Genomic DNA, 17045 nt, shown 5'->3' with positions numbered 1-17045 from the left:
ATATGCAAATATGCCCCTTGATGTAATGTGCCTGTCTTTGATTTTTTTAAAGAGCCGTGCATTTGAAATACCTGCAGCGGAGTATGTCAGGAACCAGGGTGTAGGAGACCCTCTGTGCTAAGGCTCCTGTTTATCCCCAGAACCCCATCTCTTGCTCTGGAATTCCACCTCCATCCCAGACTCCAGAACCCCATCTCTTGCTCTGGAATTCCACCTCCATCCCAGACTCCAGTCTCCGTTTCCTGCTTCCTTTGCCTGATTCTTTTTCATCACTAGTTTCTCAGTGGTTGCCTTCTCTGCCTTAACATAATACTAACCCTGGTATCCCTTCCCTGCCTGCTTCCTCCTATCCCATCTCAGCATCTCTGCATTAATTGTGGTGCATTGTCTTTTGTAGTTTTTACTTTGTCTCTCTCCTAAGAAGGCACAGGCCCTTCTATATTCACCAGATCCTGAGAGCCATGGCAGAGCTTAACCCTTGATAGATGTTTTGGGAGATAACTGGCAGATTTGAATGAATGATTGGGTGGGTTTTTCAGGGGCAGTGACTTTGCTGTTCTCTTTACCAGGGAGCTCAGGAAAATCCTGGGGCCAGGACTCTCAGAAAACCTGGTCCAACCTGGCATCTTCATCCATCTCTGCCTTTTGCAGGAGAGAAGAGGAGAAAGAGTCTAGCATGGAGGGCACTTGGAGGGCTAGACTTGGGGGTATCTGATGCCCCCAGAAGTCAGGCAACTATGAGTAGCGTGGGGCTAGCCATTAGGGCTGCAGCTGCTATTTGGGATGGAGGAAGCTGAAAGCAGAGGCAGCGGGGGCCCTGGCCCTGGTCCCAAGTCATGCACTGACTAGCCCGGGCCTGGAGCCATACTATGATTACTATGACTACTCCTACTACTACCAGTGCTGCTAACTATTGTCACTGCCCCACTACTATTTCCATGGCTACTCTTACTGCTGCCACTACTATTATCGGCAGTGACTATGAAGCATTTCCCCACTTGCCTGTTGCAATCTAAAACATTTACTTACATTAAGTCACTGAATCTCCACACTATGCCTCTTCCGAGGCAGGTCTCATTGTTTGCCTCATTTTGCAGATTTAGAGAAAACTGAAGCACAGGAAGTTTATGGAACTTGCTCAAGGTCCCACGGTTGGTAAGTACCCGGAATGCTGTAGTTGTAACACCCACAGGTATTTTCTGAGTTTTTCCCCTGTGTCAAGCACCAGACCCCAATACTTCACAATATTACTTTGCTTTTGTCCTAACAACAGGGTTTTTTGAAGAGACTTATTCTCTGCATTTTTTTAACAGATGAGGAAACAGTAACTCAAAAAGGTTTAAGTAACTCTCCCTAGCTCAGAGCCAGTATTTGATGGCATCATCATAGCACTGTGTTTTGAATGACTTTGACTTGTGATAGCCCATGGAAGTAATTCTCTTCTCTGAGTCTCAGGTTTCCAGTTTCCCTTTTTGGAATCAGGGCATTGTGCTAGGTGAGCTCTTTAATGCCAGGCATTTCTAGATATGGGTGAGCTTTCAGCTCTTCTGATAGGGGTTGGGCCCATGGGAAACATTGAGTCTTCAAGAACCAACAGCCAATCTGGTTCCTCACCAGCTGGTATGGGAGGACCACACATTTTCTTTTTTTTTTTTTTTAAGGAACGTCCAGCCTTTTGCAACATCTTGACAGACCTAGCCTATTAGGAAACCATCTCAGGCAGGTGATCAAACAAGCCAGCTGCTCCCAATGGCACTTTTTAGCGAGGGCCAGTTGGGGCCACCAAGTGGATTGCCACAAATACCAGGACCAGAATGACTGGGTGATTTTGACTCACTTAAATTCTCTACCTCTTATTGCTTTTATTTTTATTTATTTTTAAATTGCTTTTATTTTGAATTGATTTCTAACTTCACAACAATTCCTCTGAGAGACAAATGAGATTGTCATGCTCATTTTCCAGGTGAGGAAGTTGGGGCCGGGAGGGGTAGAAGGAATTGTCCAGCCAAGCCAAGACTCCCACCCATACCTCTAGACTCTCTGCCATCCTGAAAAGACCTTTAATAGGACATCAGCAGAGGAGGAAATGCAAAATATCCAGCAACCACAAGACAGCTCTACAAAGGGGGCGCCTGGGAATGTTGCAAATGGTTCTAGTTGGGCAAAGGATTTGAGCAAAATGAGGCACAGGGTGCCTCAACTGGTAAAGAAGAGCTTCTCAGAATGCACTGCAGGTGATAACTTGCATCAGATAGTACCAACTAGTGTTTATCATCACCTTCCCTTTCTGACCTTCCTGCAAGCACCCCAAGCTTCTCCTCATTTTCACCTCATCTGAAAATTTCAGATTTACTCATAGCTAGAGGAGATAGGTCCCTTCCAGCTGCCAACTGCGATTGTAGGCTATGTCAATATTGTGTCTCCTCTCTTTTGTGTATCTGTCCTTTTAGCATCAACAAAAGGCCTTTGCATACTTTATCTTACTGGAAATCCCGACAATCCCATATGAAAATGGTATTATTTCATGTTTACCAATGAGAACACTGGGTTTCAAAGAAGTGAAGTGACTTTCCCAAAGCCACACAACCAGGGAGTAGCAAAGCTAGGACCTGAGTTCAGCTCCAACCCTACATCCCTTGCTCAGGAAACTTCCTGGCATCTGAAGTCACATTCCGGCTCCTCTTTGTTGACCTGAGAAAGCATCACATGATTCCATTCAATGGTGGGTTGCTAAATCAGATTCACTCTTGCTTTGCTCTGTGGCTTCACCCCAGACAGTAACCTCTCTGAGCCTTGCTTTTTCTGTCCCACCTGTGGAAGGGACCAATGAGAGCAGCCATGCCCTCGATTCCCTGAGACCTTGTGTGGATGCATGAGAGGACCCAGATCAAGTGCTATGAGCTCCTTGAAGGAAAATCCTCATATACATTCAAGGCCGTGTTTATATAGGTGAAATCAAATCCCAGCTGCTAATCAATGCTGCAGGCTAGCTGGCATCAAAGATACAGACTTCACTGAAAAGCTCGGAATGCCTCGGATACATCAAAGACCCCCTCTTTTCCTTCCTCCCCAAAGAAACCTCCTATGGGTGTCTCACACATGCATTCCTGCAGATGTCACTCTGGAGACCAGCGTGCAGTTTTCAATGTTTCCCCGATAGAAAGCCTGGGTATTTAGCTTTACTTCTCCCCCACCCCAACCGAGTGCTGCCAAAGGCTGGTGAATGACCATTTGGTTAATCAATAATGAGGGCTGAAAGCCAGTGGCATGTTTGCCCGAAGCTGAATTAAAATGTGACGTACACTGCCCTGAACTTGTGCTTCCATCTCCCCCAAGTGTCATGGCCAAGACTGGCCGAGGAGGCCGTGTGGAATACTTACTACACCCCTGGCCGACAGGAGGCTGAGCATCTGGAGGGGCTGGCTGGGCGGGTGGCTGGAGCGGGCCTCCGGGCTGGCCTTGCCGAGGGTCCTGGAGCAGCGGTGGGAGTGCCTTCGGCGGGACTTCCGCCCTTCCTCGGGGGACCTGCCGCGGTGCCTGGGGGCCGGGGAGAGAGGAGAGGGTCTTCGGAAGGGGAGTGTGGCACAGGGCTGGCTGTAGGGCCAGTAGGACCTGAGGACTATGGAATGTGTTTGGGGATGTTTATATGAACTATGTGTGCTTCCATCTATCCCTCTATCTGCCCCCCCCGCCACTCCCACCTGCTCTTTCATTCAGTAGCTTGTTCTCTCATTTGTTCCTTCCACAAAGGTTTATTCATGTACCTGACTCTGTTTGGGGGCCTGGGAATGCAGCTGGGAAGACAAAAAACATCCCAGCCTCATTCGGTTTCATGTCCTTGCTGTATGTGTGACGGTCTATCAGTATGTTTGTACGTGACTGTGTGTGTATGTCTGGGTGTGTGTCCATCTGTGTTTGTCTATAAATATGACTGTGCGTATCTGTATGTCTTTGCATATGTGACTTCGCCATCTGTAAAACAGATGCATCCCAGCGACTGTCACCCAAAACTTTTGGGAAAAGAGTAGCTGGAAAAATGACAAGGGTGGTCAGACCCTATAAGCTGGTCAGACCCGGGCTGCCCTGTCTGCAGGAGAAAGCAAAGGAGTCTCTGACTCTTTACAAATGGTATAGTTAGACTCTGTTGGCCTGGCAGCTCTGGGCCATGGTAGAAAGAAAAGTAACACCTCATTGATTTGCAATCCCTTCTGAGGGTAGTTCTCAGTCCTCTCTCCAACTTGAAGATGCAACACAAACAAGGCAGGTGTTTCCCATTTTACAGATGAGGCAGCTGAGGCTCAGAGTTGTTTGGGGACCCACCTGAAGTCACAAAGCTTTGCAAAGTGGCAGAAGCAGGGCTGGGGTAGGGTTTTCTGAGCCAGGAGGAACTGAGCCTCTCAGTGTGGAATGTCCCTCTGTGCTCTGGGACCTCCGGATCATTTCAACTGGGTGTGCATGCCCCCAGGGCCAGCTCTCAGTTGCTTTGATGCCTGCTGGAGTGTCCCTCCGGCCCATCAGGCACTGGAGAGCTCAGGCAGCAGCACCACCAGAAAAGGTGACCGTGGAAGAGGACTAAGGCTGTGGTCTGCAGAGGTAGGCACTTCCCGAAGAGGTAAGATAGACTGCGAGCACCAAGCTCTCCGCACCATCCTCTGACCTAGGCCAGCAGGGCTTAGCTGCTGAAAGCGATTTGGCCCCCGGCTGGAGGTGAAGGGCTCCGGCTGAGTCACCTGGACCTGAGTCTCTGTCCCACCACTGTCAGTCGCCATGACCTTGCTCAGATAGACATCTTTGCTCACCAAGATGCAGTTTTGTCAGCTGTACCGCATCAGTAATGCAATGGAGCTCAGTGAGCCAATGCCCTCCAGACAGAGGCCACCAGGAGCTTGGTGGCTGAATAAGCGTGTTCACTGCTCGCTGCGGTGGTGGGGAGCACACTCCGCAGGAAGTGGAGAATGTCCCTGTACAAGAGTGTCAGAAAGAGCCTATCATGGGCAGGTGGCTGGTGCCCCACTTTAAGGAGCATGGAAGGCACTGGGGCTTTGTCCAGGATTGGATGCTGTCCTTAAGTGGGGGTGATACTCTGATTATGATACTCTTCATAAATCTTGGAGCCTAGACCAAGGCTAAAGCCCCAACTGGTAAAGAAAGAGCAGTCTCCCGTGTGAGCCAGGATAGAGAGATGCTGGGTCACTTTTGTGTTTTGTTCCTATTCCATTTCGGCTCTGACCTGACTACAGAGGGATCTTCCTCTTGTCTTTATCACTCATGGTCGCAGAGCCACCTTGCTTGATGTCAACACTCTTTACATTTGCCGGTGTTCAGTGGGCACACCAAGGTGTCCCAGTGATAGCAGCCCACACCTCAGGGGCTATTTTTCTCTTCCTCCAACGCTCCTCACGCTGGGCTCCACATTTGCATTGCGGGGGGTGGGGGGGGGTGGGGGAGGGGGGGAAGATTTAAAAATCTCGCTGCCCCAGCCCCGCCTCATCTCAACTAGATCAGGACACCTAGAGGGTGGGATCCAGGAATTGGTATTTTAAAATTTTTTCCAAGGTGACAGCAGAGTGCAGCCAAAGTGGAGGAGCCCTGGTCTGGTTCATGGTGTTAATGGGATGATGTAGAGAGGAAATGTATTTGAAACTCTAGTCCCGAGTAGGACTTAGACCAATATTCCCCCTCCCCCTCCTTCTGCTTCTTCCTCCAGACTTTGATTTAACTGGGATGCTGTGGGACCAGGGCAGTGACGTTTTTAAATCTCCTTGGGTGACACTAATGCATAGCCCCAAATTAAGAAACTTAAGTCCAAATTAAGTGTGTGGGAAGCACGTACTAAAGGACAAAGCAGCCTCTGGCATCCAGAAGCTGGCCTGGATGTGTCCACTGGATGTCAGCGGTTTCAAACATCAGCATTAACACACCCCCATGCTTCGTTCTTCTCCCCTGTGGGAGCCCTACTTCCCCTTCTCAGGCTGGGATGGCCAGTGTGTCAGCACAGAGAGGGTCCAGGTTAGGAGTCACCTGACTTGGAAGGGCCTCAGAACAAGGTACTTTGTGCTGTGTGGCCTTTCCCAGGTTGCTCAGCTTCTCTGTGCATAGAGCAAGCCTGAGAGAGAAGGCCAAGTCCAGAGCCAGCCTCCCCAGCTCCATCCTAGCTCTGTCACTCAGTAGCTAAGCGAGTGACAGGTTCTTATCCTCTCTGTGCCTCAGTGTCCTCCTCTTAAAAATGGGGAAGAGAAACAGTAACTACTTCATAGGGTAGTAGAGGGGGTCATTTTCTCTACAGGGAGGTGTTGATGGTGCCAGGCAGGGGCTGTCCCCTTGGGCAGTAGCTGGGTGGGTGGGGGGGAACTCCCTGGGGAGAAGCGGTTACCTGCTCTCACAGCTTGAGGAGCGGGACTCCGAGCTCTGGGACCTCGAGGGATAATGGTGATGACGGTGGCGGTGAGATTTTCGGGGCCGGCTTCGTGATCTTGGGGATAGGGGGTGACAGGGAGCGAGTCAGAGGGAGGAATGAGGGGAAGAGAGAGGGGGGAGGGGAGAAGGAGAGGGAGAAGAGGGGAGAGAGGAAGAGAGAGATTTTGATCTTGTGACACATGTCATCCTCTGTACCCAAGTCACTGTCCCTCCAAAGTTAGGCATTTCCTCCTGCCCCCCCACTCCTGCATCACCACGGCTTTTGCCTGGGCGTTTGGGGGTATCCAACCAGCTGTGTTGAACACAAGTGAGTGGCAAGGGTTCCTCTGGAGGAGCCAGCGTGGGTGACTCAGACTCCCAGCCTGCCGAGGCAGCCCTGAGGCAGCCCACATCTGGACAGGAGTGTCACCTCCACTCATCACCTCTCTCCCACTTAAGGCAGGAGTCTCAGTCTCGTCAGCTACCATCATGTGTGAATCAGTCAGGCAAGAGCTAAAGAAAGAAGTGGCTGTGCTTCCAGAATATTGGTGTGGTAGTGGATCTTCTAATTTTTCAAGTGAATGGAGAAACACAGATTTTTATGTAAAATATCTCTATTTAAAATGGAAGCTCATTTTTAAAAAAGACACTGTTTTGGGGGCAAGGAAAAACACATTTGCAGAGTAAATTAGGCCTTTGGGCTGCCAATTTATAACCTCAGACCTGGAAAATTAAGTCCAGATTCTTCACGTGGAGTCAAAAGCCTATTTTCAGGGTTACAAACATCACTGACAACAAAAATTATAACAACGATTAACAACCACCACGACCACGAATAAGAATATTATTACAGGTTGCATCAGTTCCTCCTGAATGATAATAAGGGCTCAGAAGTACTAGCAGCAGAGGCAGTGGTCACTGAGGATGTACAAGGAATGTCAATAGTCTGGGCCAAGGCAGGAAGCCAGTGGGAGTTAGAGAGGGCTCTATCGGGAGGCAGCCTGGTTATCCCCAACAAAGGACTCAGCTCTTGTTAATGTGACAATCAGACCATATTCCTTCCCTGCTTTAAATCTTTTTATTGCCCTCATGTCAAGTCCACACTCTGATCTTGAGCCCCAAGGATCTTGAGGAGTCAGCCCCTGCAAAGCTCTCTAGCTTCCTTGGGTGACATCGCCTGCCCTGGCTGGGCAGACTCGAGCTAGTCCCAACTCCTGTATTCTGGCTCACTTATGTCTCAGTTCACGATGTCCTCGCGATGGTGATGATGACAGGTAGCCCGCACCCCAGCGCATACCGCCTGCCAGGCACCACAGTCTATATGTTTTCCTTAAATGGACCCATCTCTTCCTCACAGCAACCTATGAAATAGGTTCTTTTTTTTTTTTTTCCCAGATGAAGAAACCACTTGCCTAACCTGCAGGCTGGAACAGTTAACTCCATCCTTAGCCTCAATCTAGATACTTCCTCCTGTGGGACGCCCCTGCTCACCACCAAGCCTTCTCGCCGTGACCTGCCCCGTGTCTGGCTCCTGTGTTTTGCTGGGAACCCTGAGGCTGGAGACATTGGCTAATTTCTGTCCTTGGGCCTAGCCCGGGGCCTGCCATGGTTTAGATCCTTACTAAGGGATGCTGAATCCAAGGAGGCTGGGTCTCTCCAGTGGTCGCTTGTTTAGAAGCAGCCCTGGCCATGGGCCTGGGCAAGAAGAGCCATTTTTTATCTTAGTGGTGTCTTGTTTTCTTGCTTTTCCCTCTCCTGACTCTCTATTTTTATTTTTATTTAAAAAAAATTTTTTTAAGATTCTATTTATTCATGAGAGACACACACAGAGAGAGAAGCAGAGACACAGGCACAGGGAGAAGCGGGCTCCACGCAGGGAGCCGGACATGGGACTTGATCCCAGTTCTCCAGAATCACACCCTGGGCCGAAGGCGGCGCTAAACCGCTGAGCCACCCGGGCTGCCCTGACTCTTTTTTAAAAATCTTGTGTAACCTAGCAATTTCTGGACTCATCCAGCTCTTGGTACCAGGGAGGGTGGCCACCTTGCTGCCCTCAAGCGGGCAGTCCCTGCCTCAGTGATGATTCCCCTCATTGCTCCTGCCAGTGCTCTTAGAGTCGGAGTGCAACCCCTGGCTCTGTTTATACTGCAGCCCCACTGGGCAAGTGATGCCACAGCCTCTGAGAATAGGCACTCAGTCTTGTCTGAGCTTAGCATGAATGCAAACTCAATACATGTGACCGATGATTGCCTTTTGACTTGAATTGAGCAAGCCTGATGATCCGGAAGTTGTTTCCTCAGCTCTACTGCTTCCTTCTGGAGCATTCCCTAGGCCCCCTGTGGGAATGGCTCAAATGTCCTCCTTTGCACTGACCTTGGATGAAGTGACCCTTTGGGCAGCAAAGCAGGGTGCCCCGCCTCTGCATCCCTCCCTCCTCTCTTCCCTCCCCAACAGCCAACTGCCTTTCATCCTATTGCCTTTGATCCTCACTTTAGAAGCTCCTTGGCGGGAGATAAAATATTAGTTGATTGGAAAACACACACACTAAACATTTGCAGGGTATAAAGTAGGTGGGTTGTAACCACATTTACTTTTAATTTGTCTGGGAACTGAACTCTGCAGGCAGCACTAGCTGATTTGAATTTCTACTACCAGCCATAAACCGTGAACCAGCTGGGGCCCCGAGACCAGGGGTAGGAGCCTCACTGCTATCTCCATGATGTAAGCCCAGCAGCCAGGCTCAGACTGACACACACACTCACACCTGTGCTCGCACGTGATCACGCCCCCATCACCACTCATGCACACATGGCCCACCTGTGTGCACAGGGAGACGCCACCCCGCACCCTCCACGTGCATGGTGCACACAGGTAAATAAGCAGTGCACACGCAGAGTGCAGAGAATTAGCACACGGAAGGAGACAGTGCACCTATTGGCACATTGTCTGCCTTCACGCTTGCATATAGGCAGGAGCACCCAGAATGCATTCGTGTGAACACAAATATATACCACACACACACTGACCCCACTGCATATGTTGGTACACACGGGCACACAAACGTTTGCAGGATGGAAAGATGTACAGAGATCTACAAACAGTGTGCACACTACACGTAGGTGTCCTTCATAAAGATGTATACACGGTGGCCGCCGGGCACACAGATGTGCAACATTCACTTTCATGCACACACAACACATGTACGCACACATCATATACACGCCCTTGTGCATATACCCAAACCCACAAGGGCAGTGCATCCCAGGCCCTGTCCTTTCCCTGCTCCTGTGCCTCTCACCCTCCCCACTGCCTCCGTCTCCCTGTTTATTTGGCAACTCCAACACTCCAGCTGTTATGAGGCCAGGTTCCCCTCCCTCCCCAAACTGGAGAGAATGTTCCAGGTGGTCTCTACTTACTGTTTTTTGTGCCTCTTCTCATCTCTCCTTTTGCTTTTTGGGCTTGAGGAGCTAAAGGAGAAATGGCCAATTAATTGACAGATGCAAAATTCCAGTTACAGATAAAAAGAAACGAGCGGCTAAAATGCTTAACACACAGTGACCACCAGATCCAGGCAGTTTGGGAACAGACGCGAATCACTTCCGAGACCAGAGCAGTCACTGCTGCTGACTTTGACCGGCAGGTTCAGCCACAGGCACAGACTCGCACACTGACCGAGAATGGGGTGCATGGGGGGGCCATGACCAGCTGTGGTAGCTTAGTAAGAGCAATGGTGAATAAAGGGGATACCTGCCATTTTTGGAGGACTTAGTAGAGTGAACAGTCTGCTAAATCCTTTTTGTCAGCAGTCTTATTCTCCCTGCAACCCACGGGGAGAGGCATGTTTAACACGGACTTATTTTACAGATGTGGAAACAGCCTCAGCTAGGAGAAGAAGCTTGGCCAGGATCACACAGGGGAGCTGGGATGTGGCCCCAGACCGTGGACCCCCAGAGCCCATGCTCAACAGACTGATGTTCAATTAATTTATAAGAGAGAAGGATGGAATGTTCAGGGAGATACTCTGAAGCTTCACAAAGCTTGGCAGAGTCACAAACGTTCTGGGCATGGATATTTAAGTATCTGTATTTGTTTTTTAAGTCAGAGGGCTGGGGTATGCGTCCAATGGACCGTGATGAGTGGGAAGGTTCCCAGCATCCTCCAGTGGAGGCCCCAGGGGGTGAATGCTATTTGGTAGCTCAAGCCAGACTGGCTTTGGAGAGTCACCAAGAGGGCACGACTGGTCTAGGTCCTGGAGAAGGGGAAAAAACCTCATCCAACTCATCCAACTGAAATTGCACCTTGAGGTTAGAGCTGTGTGGTTTCTCTCCACGTTTGAGACTCAGCCTGGGCAGTGGAAGAGCCCAGGGCCTCGCTGAAAGATCCAGGTTCATGCCCCAGCTCTGCTGCCTACTTGCTGTGTGACATCAGGCAAGTTACCTGTCCTCTGGAAGACCCGGTTTCCTTGACCGTGGAGTGGGGCCATTGCTCAGGCTGCTGGGCTGAGGGGATGGATGACATTGGTAACCACTCTCTACCTGTTAACTGGATAAACAAAAGGACTTTGCACTCTGCCAACTGCTCTAGATGTGGATGTTACTTCAGACACCATGGTAGGGTGTCCTGGTCCTCTGTCGGACAGATCTGGGTTTGAATTTTGCCTGTGCCTCCTGACTGTGTGTGGACATGCCTGTCCCATCTCCTGCCTGAATCTCAGTTCCTTCATGTGTAAAATGGGAATAATAAACATATCCACTGTACTGGGTTATGATGGAGACCAGTAGAGACTAAACCCGCACACACAGGGCAGAGGCTTGGTGCAGGATCCAGTTTATAGCGACTACCCTGTCAGTGACAGCTCTCTTTGTGCTGACTTCGTGTCTCCAGTACAGTGGACTTGGCCTCTGTCGCTTGGCTACAATCTGGGGAGGCTCTGGCAGGCCGGTGGGGCTGATGTTTCCCTATATGCCCCAATCCAGGATTTCAGCTAGTGATTTCAACAAGTGGACCAGTGCAGTGAGATGTTCCAGGCAGGGGCATCGGTGGGGGCTGGTCAAGAAGCGACCATCTGCCCAGATGGAAACCAGCCCCAGGCTTTCATTTTGGAGGAAACTGAGGCCCAGGAAGATGAAGGGGGCGTGCCCAAGAGCACAGAGACGGAGACAGAGAACTGACCCCAGAAGCTGCCTTGCTATGAAAGCAGGAAAGAGAGCAAGCAGCCAGAGGCAAAAAGGCGAAAAGATTCTTACCTGTGCCTTCTCTTCTTGGAGAATGACCTGATGAAAGGAACCAAAAGGAAGAGAGGCAGGGAGGGAGGCAAAGGGAGCGAGGAGGAAGGAAGACAGGGATTGAGGGAGGGAGGGAGGGAGGGAGGGAGGGAGGAAGAAAAGACAATAAATAGAGGTGAGCTGAGGCTCGTCTTCCTGGGACAAACGTCTCATGTATTTGTGATCATGCGGCAGGGGGTCAGGACACTGGCAAATCCTCCTCCTCTCACAGATTTCATAAGACCATTTTGAATTTCCAGTCAAAACATCCAGTGCTTCAAATCTCACCCTAAAGGGTTCATGTCTATCTCAGATGGGGGTGGGTGAGGGGACATACGAGCATCCTCTGCTTCCTCCTCGATCCCCATCTCACCTTCACCTTTCTCTCCCTAGTGGTGGATTCTTCATCACCATCTTCCTCCTCATCAAGGACAACCAGCTCCTGTACGTGGAGCTCTTAATGGGTGCCAGGCTTTGTGCTAAGCATCTCTCACACACAGTCCCACTCAATCTTCACCCAAACCCTGCGAAGTTCTACTAATATCATTTTACAGACACTGAAGCTCAGAGAAGTTGGTTAAGCTGCCCAAGGTCACAAAGCTTCACCCTGCTCATTCTTCAGAGTTCCACTCAGATATCACCTTCTTGTAGCATTTTCTGATGCCATCAGGCTGGTCGGTGCCAACCCTCCACTCCTGTAAGCTTGGGTAAGCTTCTGAGCTTAGCCTTATAATACAGACCTCTGCACATTATAATTATGCATCTCCCAGATTAGAATGTGAGCAACTCCAGGCCAAGGGCTGGATCTTGGTCACTGACTGTTCTCAGGACCTAGATTCCTCATTCATGAAACATACTGGGTATTCAATAAATGTATGTGAAAAATGTTTTTTTTTTTTTTTTTTTTTTTAGCCCTGAAGCCATGCTGATTGAGAGGAGAAACAGAAAAATCTCCAAGCATTCCCCTGCTCCTAAGCTCCTATTTCCAAAAAAGTCAACTATCATTAATCCAACATCTCAAGAGCTTGGAGAAGCTGGGCCAGAAGTAGGCTGGTGCTCGGTAGGTGCTTTGGAAAGGATCACCAACAGTATCTCCCTCTCCTAATCTCTCAGTGATGGGCCTCCTTCACTCCCCACCTCCCCTCCTGGGCTGGCTGTGGCTGGCAGAAAAAGCCTGCCTTCTGGCATGGTTTCTTTTTCATGAGTAGAAACCAATGAGTGAGAAGCCACTTGATTTCCAAGATCTGGATATGGAAAGGTCTCCCAAATTGGGACCGAATGGTCAGCGTAGGAAGGTGACAGGATGGCAGTCTCAGTCAGGGGCAGGGCATTGCCTCCACAGGAGACCTCATGTTGGGAAGGTTTTCTAACACCAAATTAACAACCTTTCACTTATTGGCTTGCCCACGTCTTGTGTTAAGTGAGACTCAGCATCAGTGGAGATGTCTGGGCAGGCAGTGGACATAGCTAGTGAAAAACCAAACTGGGCTGAGACCATTCTGGCCATGAGGGCTGAGACATGACCACACTCTTGGCTTGGGAAAAGCCACTTTGAGGCAAATTTGAACAAGGAATGAGAGGGGGGAGGAAAACCAAATGAACTCTAACCTTTTATTCTACTGTGCTTGTCTAATGGCACAAGTAACCCACTACTGATGCAGATAAGCAAAAAAGAGGATACACATCACTCTTTCCCACTCATCCACAGCCAAACACAGCAAATAACTTATACAGGGAGTTTCACACTCCCTGCCCCCAGGGGGTCAAGCGGGCTTCGTAAATGAGGGGGGCTCCGTGGGGCCTGTAGCAAAGCAGAGCACCTACGCTCTGTCTAAATGCACAGCAACCCCTGAGCCTAGTCAATGGCTTCCTGTGGGAAAATTGGTCCAATGAATACAGAGCTGCTGATTTTACAGAGGAACTGGAAAACTTGGGGTTTTTCATTGCACAATCTCCTGATTATAAAATGTTGAGTTGGCCCATGAACCACAGATTTGAGTCCTCTGGTGTACACTTTCAGTTATTCCCCCCTCCCCCCGTGCGTGCGTGCGTGTGTGTGTGTGTCTGGGTGTGCATGCATGGAGTGGGCACCTTTTGGAATGTGTGTCCAGCTCACAAAGTCCCTTAACTACCATCCGTAAGGGTGGACAATCCCAGAAGCCATGTTTTACACAGTCCCGTCCTCTAGGATGGGTGGGACCAACCAGAGAGGCCTTTCCTTGGGAATTTGGAATGAGAAACATGACAGAGGGCTTCAGTGTCTTCTTGTGGCGGGGCTGGCCACACGGGGGGGATGGGAGCAGGGTGCGACCCTGTCTCCCCAGGTAGAATAGGAACTGTGTATCTTGCTTGGGGTGCCACGCTTTTCCACTCCTTGGTTCTAGATCCTCACGAGGCCTGGCTGGTCCCCAAGACATTCCTGTCTCCTTATTATCAAACAAACCCCCTTTTGCTCAGAGTTAGTGGTAGTGGGCCCTGGGTCCTTGCAACTAGAGTTCCAAGTTGTATGTATGTATGTATGTATGTATGTATTTATTTAAATTTAATTTAAATTCAATTTGCCAACATACTGTATAACACCCAGGGCTCATCTCATCGTGCTCCCTCCTCAGTGCCCATCACCTGGCTACCCCATCCTCCACCCCTCTCCCTTTCTGCAACCCTTTGTTTCCCAGAGTCAGGAGTCTCTCATGGTTTGTCTTCTGTGAGTCCCAAGTTATACAAGAAAAAGGAAATAATAACACATAGATGAGTATTTTATGTAAGTGAAATGAGAAGCTTCCCAGTGAACTTTTGGGGCCACCTACTCTCATCCCAACCCCCAGCACCCCCGGGGCATCCCTGGTTGTCAAGGCGAAAGGACAATACCTGTGTCGCTTATGCTTTTTGGAGCCTTTCTTCTTCTTTTTCTTGACAGGCGATGGACTATATGATGGGGACCTGCCAGGGAAGGAGACATCTTCAGAGGGAGCTCCTTAAGAACTAGGGATTGGCTTCAGAGACCCTTCTCCAGCCCCCACACATTGTCTCACACACACGGATAATACCAATACTGATATTATCAGTACTTGCATTTACTTATTTGATATAATCAGATTCGCATTTGCTTTCAACATCACCGTGTATTTTATATGCATTCCCTCACTCCGTCTTTCCTAACTGTGTCTTAGGCAGGTACGACTGCTACCTTCCTTTTACAGACAAGGAAAGTGAGGTTCAGAGAGGTAAAGCAACTTGCCCAAAGACACACTGCTAGGAAGTGGATAAGCTGGGATTCAAATGGAAGCCTCACTGATGGCAGGGGCCTTGTTCTCAATCCTTTTATCATCCCCTGGTTAGGCCAAATATTTTGTGTCTCTCGTTCTCCCTCCAGCTATACCCCTCCTCTCAGATACTTTAGTCTCTCCTCTTTCCTTACCCTGGCTCCCTGCTAAGATTGAGCCCCGGGAGGAGACCTCCTCAGGCTGTAGTTAGCATGGATGGTGCTATCAGAGGTTCCCAAAGAAACAGAGCACCCAGGACCATGATTATGACTATGACTATGACTAAAGACTGAGGTTCAAGCGACCCGAGTTCCAATCTTGACTATACCCCTAACTCATGAAGTTACCTTGGGCATGTCACCGCTTTCTCTGGGTCTCTTATGTCCCCGGTGACAAAATACCAATATCAAAAGATTGATACAGAGAAGGAGGTCAACAGGGGCCTCTCAGAGAGCAGGCTGGGTGCAAGACAATAGGGAGCGGTGGGGACCGTGGTGAACCAGAGACCATTGGCCTCTCAGATCAGCCGAAGCTCTCATGTGGAAATGCAGCCCCAAGCTTCTGGAACACCTGCCTTTTAAATAGAAGTCACCAGCAAAACACATCTTCATGTGAAATCCCCTGGTTTTTGAATGTTGGCCACCAATTAAAATGACAAAAGAACACCTTGTGGTCAAACAGAAAAAATCCACAGGCGAAACTAGGGCTGAGAACCACCTGACTATTAGGGAACCACAGCACCTGTCCTCAAACAAGTGCCCAGTGGACATTTATTGAATGAACAATTGAATTAGTGAAGCCTGACTTCCTTCTTCCAAATGTTTTGCCCACCACTTAAATCAGGGACCTCAAGCCCCTTGCCCCAATTCCTACTCTCACCCTACAACATAGGGTCTGCATTCACATTCCCTTCTGGGTCTTCTTTGGGGCTGTCCTCTTAGAACTAGGCTAAAGGGGTGTGGAGGCGGCAAGAAGCTGGAAAAGCAGTTGTTGGGGCCCGAGTCCGCCAGACACTGCTCTCTGCTGCCCCCTGCAGGTTTATCCAAACACTGCCTCCGAGCTTCCCCGTGATCTTCAACCCACCCCTCTGGGTCTGGAACACTGGACGTGATTTTAGTCTAGTGAGCGGCAGGCAGCCTAGAAGAAAATCTGGAAATACCTTTAAATTAAAAAAAAAAAAAGAAAAGAAATAGTACATAGGGAAAAATCCACGGGGTACTGCCCACACAGTAAGTTTTCAAACAAACAAACAAACAAACAAACAAACAAAAAATCAGTATTCGTGGTCATGATTATGCTGATCCACTGGTCACTTAAGATGTACCAGACACTTGTGACAGCGCCTTCCACATCCATTTTTCTCCGTCTGATTCTCAGCGAACGCTGGCGATAAAATAGTATCACTATTTTATACAAGTGGAAACAGGCACAGAGAGGTGAAGTGTTTTGCTTAAGGTCACACAGCCTAAGAGGCAGAGAGAGGACTCAAACCCAGGGGGAGTCACTGTTTGACTCTGAAGCCCACTTGACCCTATTTTGTCCTTTGCTCCATCTTCAAGCTTTCATCTCCCCTCAGGACGCTTACCTCCTTCTCTTCTTCCGGGTAGATTTCTTCTTTTTCTTCTTCCCCCTGGAGGAAGGTGGTGGCGTCAAGTCTTTGTCTCGGGAGGCACTGTGGGGAACACAGAGTTGGGTATTAGATGACCCAGGATGTCCCCTCACCCCCAACCCGGGCTGTTGCAGCCAGGAAGAAGGACTCCATTCTTTGGAGGAAGAAGGACCCATGGCGAATGCCTAATCACCCCCTCATGGCTGATTCAGTCCTATTTCAGATTAAGTGCTTCAAATAAGGAGTTAATGCCAACCTAATGAGACAGAGGCTCTATCGTTACCCATACACCAATTGATTATTTAAAACAGAGTTATAGAGGTTAACTGCTCCTTAATAGATTTATTATTGAATTTGCAAATAGCTCACCTTGGTAAATAAATCACTTTTTAAATAATTAATCGGCAGTTCAGCCCCCCTCTTTCCCCAATACTTCATGTCCATAGTTCCTGCTGGAAATTTAATAGGAGGAGGAAGTTATGTTAAGTAGCAGCTGATTATTAAAAGTATATT

General features: G+C 49.2%; 1 protein-coding gene and 1 long non-coding RNA gene across 2 annotated transcripts in view; one reads left to right on the top strand and one right to left on the bottom strand.

Annotated features, from left to right (window-relative positions):
- The window catches only part of LOC119877589, a 40293-nt gene extending 25560 nt beyond the window's left edge, over positions 1-14733 (top strand). The window contains exons 2-4 of the long non-coding RNA XR_005379245.1: positions 1098-1155; positions 12573-12720; positions 14578-14733. This is a non-coding gene — a long non-coding RNA (uncharacterized LOC119877589). The remainder of the gene's footprint in view (positions 1-1097; positions 1156-12572; positions 12721-14577) is intronic.
- SRRM4 (serine/arginine repetitive matrix 4) overlaps positions 1-17045 on the bottom strand; it is a 153092-nt gene that overhangs the window by 23832 nt on the left and 112215 nt on the right. Inside the window, exons 3-8 of the mRNA XM_038575269.1 lie at positions 16509-16595; positions 14529-14600; positions 11643-11669; positions 9813-9863; positions 6374-6472; positions 3381-3537 (exon numbers count right to left, since the gene is read on the bottom strand). Coding sequence (XP_038431197.1) covers positions 3381-3537; positions 6374-6472; positions 9813-9863; positions 11643-11669; positions 14529-14600; positions 16509-16595 — 493 coding nt within the window. The remainder of the gene's footprint in view (positions 1-3380; positions 3538-6373; positions 6473-9812; positions 9864-11642; positions 11670-14528; positions 14601-16508; positions 16596-17045) is intronic.

Source organism: Canis lupus, chromosome 26 (assembly GCF_011100685.1).
Source record: "Canis lupus familiaris isolate Mischka breed German Shepherd chromosome 26, alternate assembly UU_Cfam_GSD_1.0, whole genome shotgun sequence".
NCBI lineage: Eukaryota > Metazoa > Chordata > Mammalia > Carnivora > Canidae > Canis > Canis lupus.
Note: the sequence above shows the minus strand (reverse complement) of the source record. Positions and strands in the feature narration are given on the sequence as shown.